At 37.9% G+C, this 6,097-nt stretch overlaps 1 protein-coding gene across 1 annotated transcript; it reads right to left on the bottom strand.

Moving 5' to 3' along the window:
* Positions 1–1,477: 1,477 nt before the first annotated feature.
* LOC106090573 (uncharacterized) lies at positions 1,478–3,802 on the bottom strand. The gene is made up of 5 exons (XM_013256808.2): positions 3,708–3,802; positions 3,081–3,264; positions 2,614–3,004; positions 2,336–2,513; positions 1,478–2,276 (listed from the first exon to the last, which is right to left on the bottom strand). Exons 2-5 carry the CDS (start codon positions 3,254–3,256, stop codon positions 1,774–1,776), a joined length of 1,248 nt encoding a protein of 415 aa, XP_013112262.2. The 5' UTR covers positions 3,257–3,264; positions 3,708–3,802; the 3' UTR covers positions 1,478–1,773.
* Positions 3,803–6,097: the final 2,295 nt, after the last annotated feature.

Here is a 6,097-nt window from a genome sequence, read left to right on the forward strand (position 1 = left end):
GGTTTTGGGCCCATAAAAGGCGCATTTATTGTCTGATTTTGCTGAAATTTAGGACAGTGAGTTGTGCTAAGCCCTTCGACATTCCTCTTCAATTTGGCCTAGATCGGTTCAGATTTGGATATAGCTGCCATATAGACCGATCTCTCGATTTAAGGTTTTGGGCCCATTAAAGGCGCATTTATTTTCCGATGTCGCTAAAATTTGAGAAAATGAGTTGCGTTAGGCCCTTCGATGTTCCTCTTTAATTTGGCTCAGATCGGTTCAGATTTTGATATAGCTTCCATATAGACCGATCTCTCGATATAAGGTTTTGGGCCCATAAAAGGCGCATTTATTGTCCGCATTCGCCGAATTTTGGGAAAGTGAGTTGCGTTAGGCTCTTCGAAAACTTTTCTGCAATTTGATCCTGATCCGTTCAGATTTGGATATGGCTGCCATATAGACCGATCTCTCGATTTATGGTTTTGGGCCCACAAAAGGCGCATTTATTGTCCGATTTCGCCGAAATTTGGGACAATGAGTTGTGTAAAGCCCTTCGACATTCATCTTCAATTTGGCCCAGATCGATTCAGATTTGGATATTGCTGGCATTTAGACGATCTCTCGATTTAATGTCTTGGCCCCATAAAAGGCACAATTATAATCCGATTTGACTGAAATTTGACACAATGACTTATGTTAGACTTTTCGATGTCCGTATCGTATATGGTTCAGATAGGTCTATATTTGGATATGGCTACCAAAAAACCAATATTTGTTACACAAAATTAAATAATGACTTGTACGTATTAGGCTACTCAATGTCCGTGTCGAATTTGGTCCAAATCGGACCATGTTTCGATAAAGGTGATATGGGGGCATAAAATATGAATTTTTCACCAGATTATGACGAAAGATGGTTTACATATATACCCGAGGTGGTGGGTATCCAAAGTTCGGCACGGCTGAACTTATCGCCTTTTTGCTTGTTCATTGAAAATTTCTTCGAAATTTTATTTTCATAATTTTTTTTATTTTTTTTGAGGCCACCGTAGCGCAGAGATTTGCATGTCCGCCTATGACGCTGAACGCCTGGGTTCCAATCCTGGCGAGAATATCAGAATAATTTTTAAGCGTTGGTTATCCTCTCCTAATGCTGGCGACATCTGTGAGGTACTATACCATGTTCCCAAAGAGGTGCGACACGCCTTTCGGACTCGCCTATAAAATTGAGGCTCCTTATCATAGAGCTTACAATTTGAATCGGATAGCACTCCGTGATATGTGAGAAGTTTGCTCCACTTCTTTTATGGGATGTTCACGGGCAAATTTGTAATTTGCAAAAAAAATTGTTGGAAATTACATTTTTATAGAAAATTTTGTTGAATTTGTGGAATTTTGATTTTCATTAAAAAATTTTTGTCGAAATTTGATTTTGATACAGATTTTGATTTTTGATCAGAATTTGATTTTTACTAAAAATTCAACTCTCAATAAATTCGGTGCGTTTTGGTAATTAATTTATTTTGGCTATTGCAGGAACGATTGCTATGAAATATAAAATAATTTGTACCCCAAGAGATTTAAAACAAATTTCTTCTATGGTTAAACTTATTGGCTTAAAATATGTAAGTATAATTTGTACATTTATATAGAAACATGTAATACCTCCATTCCTTTATACATTTATAACATCTATCAATTGTCAGAGCAGTGGTAGTGTAAAGGTTTTAATATCATTAAATGATATTATATAAAAATATAAAAATTATTTATATATAAATTATATAAAAATTATTTTATATAACCCTGATCTATGGCATGTTTGAACATATCGGCAATACGTTGACGTTTTTCCGGTTGCTCGAATGGTTTCAAATTCCAAACATCAACCAATACTGAATCGGCAGTGATTTCATCTAAATCGGCAATCTCATCTTCTTCCAACATGGACATGGGCAACGATTCAATGCCCATGCCACAACCAAAGCGGGCAAATTCTTTCAATTCATCCATTAACGCCTGCCAAGGCAGTACTGTGTCGGGATCAGCACCCAGATCTTTGATGAGGTCACAAGCACTCTCGTGATAGGCTTTGAGCAGTGTGTCATAGTCTTTTTCACGCAACTCTTGACTGGTACATGAGTATATGAAAAATGAAATATCCACAACGACTGAAGCGCAGCGGGCCAATTGGAAGTCGATAATCTTAATGGCCTCAGGTTGTCCTTCGGCTGTATAGCGTGTCAGGAAATTCGGGGTCCAACAGTCTCCATGGCCAAAGACAGATAGTTTGGCTGTGAACAAAGCAGAAACATGTTCAACGGTTAAGGTAAACTACAAATTGTTAACTCACATCTGGTGGATACCAAATTGATTTGATCATCGTATAATTGTTCTTGCAAATAATTGCTGGCTATTGTCTCATATTTAGAGTCAGGATACATTTTCGTAACAGCATCTTTGGCCACATTGCAAGCCAGCTTTAGGAAGTCAATATACCAAGAGCGATTGGTGTCAGAATAATAAGTTTCCTAAAATTGAATACAAATCAAATCAAAGTCTCTGTAACCGATCACCGGTATTAGGCTACATTAAGTTTTGCGAATACGACTAAATATCAACAAGTCTTACCTCTAAGCATTTGGCAGTTTTTTCAAATAATTCTGGCTCCAATGCCTTCATGGCCAAAGTTATGCCATGGAATCTACCCAAGGTGCGCATAGTCAGCAGACATTCCTCCAGGCTAATATAACCCTGACGATCGGGTGAGCCATAACCCAAAAAACTGACATCTTGTAATGCCACAAAATCATTTTCTCCATCACAGTGCGTAGCATAGCATATGGGATATTCATTAAAAGGATTTTTCGGTTTATGACGACTTTGGAATTCCTCCCAAGCAGGGACAATTTTATTATAAAAATTTATTTCGTTGCGGAAAAAGTCTGCAGAGCGAAATACTTTGCGGCGGGCCATATTGTCCGGCATGCCTTTGCATATCAGGTTAACTTCGATATTGGAGCTGTGAGGGAAAAAATGAAACACTAGTCATACTTCTTCCGAAATAATGGTAAATAAGTTCCTATAACTCTACTCACCCACTGTCCTCGTTTATACCATACACACACAAGCGGAAGACACGGCTCAAATAGGAATCGCCTTTTTTAAAACCCTTGCCAAATTTGTGTGAGGTATATTTAGTGCCTCCAGCTTTCTTAATGATGTCCTCCAACACCGCCTCAGTGAATTTGCTTGAGATATCAGATAAACTCATTTTGTCCACTGAAATAAAAGAAAATATATTTTCAATACATTTTAACAGGTATTTTCCCTAAATGGGCACTATCTAATCAATCTTATCTCGAGGGCTTCAATTTTATAAGTGGTCAGATTTTTAAAATGCTACATGGTCTATGTTGTTGTTAAATGTCTCTGTTATTTTCCAAAAGGTTCATGCAACGGATAATTGTTTAATTTACTGCCTCAAGAGGCCGCCATTAATAGTGGTTTATAAAAAGCCTAAAACAAAACCAACTACCAAAAGCGTATACTGAACCGCCGCTATAACTGTTTTTTAACGCCGTTACCGGCATATTGAAGTTGGCACTGTTTTCCTTCGTCTCAAAGCACAATTGGAACCAAAAAACAAAACTGGCAAACAAATGTAAGCAACCAATACACACAAAAATCCACTACACAATAACTTCGAATATCACATCACTTGCCTTTGTATACAGTTTAAATGAGTAAAATTGTATTTGGCTTTATTTTATTAAACAAAAATCCAAACTGTGGTAGTTTAAGTCCACATCAGCTAACAACTCAGCAAACAATAGTTCTAACCACGGTTGCTAACTTTCGTACTATTCTAATATGAATATAATTATTGTGAATCGTTTATTGGTTTAAATTAATTTTATTGTGAATTATTACTTTTTTATAATGGATTAAATTGTGAATTGTTACCGTTAGCTTTAAATGGTATTAATATAGTCCACTTTACATGACATAAGATGCAGTCGTCATTCCGGCACCTAGAGGAGAGCCACTCCCAGGAGTTGTATACATGACCAAGGTCCTCAAACTAAGGTTCCTAGAGCAAAAAAGAAATGTTAGACTAATCGGACAAAAATTGCGCCATATATGAGTTGGTATTCTATTCTGCTTTCGGTATAGCTGCGGAAATTTGAAATTGTTTCGCGATCGAATGTTTTTGTTTGCATACCAAAATACCTTTATTTATCTGCACTTATTGTTTACTCTATTTAATAATTTTTTTACAAATAAATAAAGAAATATGAACCATTGAAACAAACAAAAATGATGCCGGCAATAGTTTGAAGTGTTGCCTCTATAATATTTTTTGCCACTTTCCACTCTATAAGCAGAGTACCACTTATCCGCATATTTTTAGCCAACATTTCGCCGACGTTTTATTTTATATGGAGTTTGACAGCATTCCGCTCGAAAAGCTTAGCACAATACTCAGCTTATAGGTTCAAGAAGTAAAAACGGGAGATTTAATAAGGAAGCTATATCAGCTTATGGGCCGATCCGAATGGTACTTGAAATACACAACAAGACGTTTGAAAAATTTATGAATGAGATACATTCACTATCGGATCGCTAATTTTTTGTTCAATTTTACAAATAGTGTAACTTTGCCGATAGTATCGATATAAAAAATACCAATCGATATTTAGTTATAAACTAAAATATCGATAGTGCCATCGATATTTTGCCAGCTCTAGGGCACACAAAAGGTGCTCCTTCTTCTCGTTATCGCACACCCTGCAGAAGTACGCCACTCTTTGAGGCCATAGTGATGTCAGAAACCGTACGTTGCAATAACTATTCAGGACCAATCCCATGGCAGCCGGTTGTACGTACCGGATTGACCCGATGAAGTCCATAAAACAGTACAAGTACAACAAACTATTCAGGACTCCTTTCAGCAATCCGAAGTCATGCTCCCTCCACTCTAGTATAATCGATGTCCTGTTTCGCAAACTACTCGGGTACAGAGCCTTCGACGTTTCATTACAGAAAGCGCACTTCCTACTAAGAATCCCGCACAGGGACCCGCTGCTTAAGCCTTCAGCGCGCCTAACTCTCGTGACAGTTCGATTGAGCCGCAACTCCTGCATCGACATCCAGTGCCTTCAGGATAGCGAAAATCTCCGCCTGAAAGACGCTAACCTGTTCAGAAGCCTGTATGGTTTTTAGATTCGCGGGAACTCGATAAAAATCCTGCCCTCCTCATTTAGACCCAATCGTGTACTCAGAGGATTCCGGAAAGGGCGTAGTACCCCCCGTCCATAAACTACGTCCAACCCGTGCACAGTGAAAGACTCCCCTATGCCTTATATAACATGCCAACTACCATGCAACACCTCCCCCCAACTAGACAGAACAAGCCCAAAGTCTGAGCACCGTCAGGTTTCTGACCCTCTCAGTCCAAGTAAAATCTTCGCTGCCATGCACGCAACTGTCAAATAAACCAACTTAAATTTTGTGAATTAGGCCGTTATTATTTAAATTTCTAATTTGGACTTCTATAATCTTTAAATCTTGTGACCGCTACACATGATAATGCAAATAAAAACTAAAATATAGAATTGACAGTATACAAAAATTTGACAGCCTAATGAGAATTTGTATACTTGATTTCGTTGTTTTTGGGATAGCGACTTGACTTTGTTTAATTTGCCTAGCAGTGGATTTGTAAGGTGGTCTCACATGGACTACTGAAAACAGGCGGCCAGTTTGACGGTATTAAGATGTCAGAGTTTTGTTTGCATTTCATTTGGTATCATCATATTTTTGCTCATGTTTAGATTTTTAATTTTTTTTCACATTTTGACAGAAATTTGACAGCCTAGTGGGAATTTGCTCCACCATTGCCACAGGGTTGTATCGTTGATTTCGTTGTTGTTGGGCAAGTGACCCAACCTTCTTAATTCAACCTGCTAGGTAAAGCGCAGAATGCTCTTGTACAATGGTAGAGCGTATTCATTCCTGACGCGAGTATATTGCGCTGTTACGTTGAGTATGCGTTACATTTATAATTACAATCCGGCTATTGTGAATGGCCTAAATTTTATCCACAGTGATT

This window comes from Stomoxys calcitrans, chromosome 4, assembly GCF_963082655.1.
Source record: "Stomoxys calcitrans chromosome 4, idStoCalc2.1, whole genome shotgun sequence".
NCBI lineage: Eukaryota > Metazoa > Arthropoda > Insecta > Diptera > Muscidae > Stomoxys > Stomoxys calcitrans.

Bases quoted from the DNA above. Each gene is read 5' to 3' on its own strand.
- LOC106090573 (XM_013256808.2), bottom strand. From the start codon at position 3,256: ATGAGTTTATCTGATATCTCAAGCAAATTCACTGAGGCGGTGTTGGAG. The intron at 3,005-3,080 runs GTGAGTAGAGTT...TTTCCCTCACAG, and splicing joins GGTATAAACGAGGACAGTGG to CTCCAATATCGAAGTTAACC. The intron at 2,514-2,613 runs GTAAGACTTGTT...ATTCAATTTTAG, and splicing joins AAACTGCCAAATGCTTAGAG to GAAACTTATTATTCTGACAC.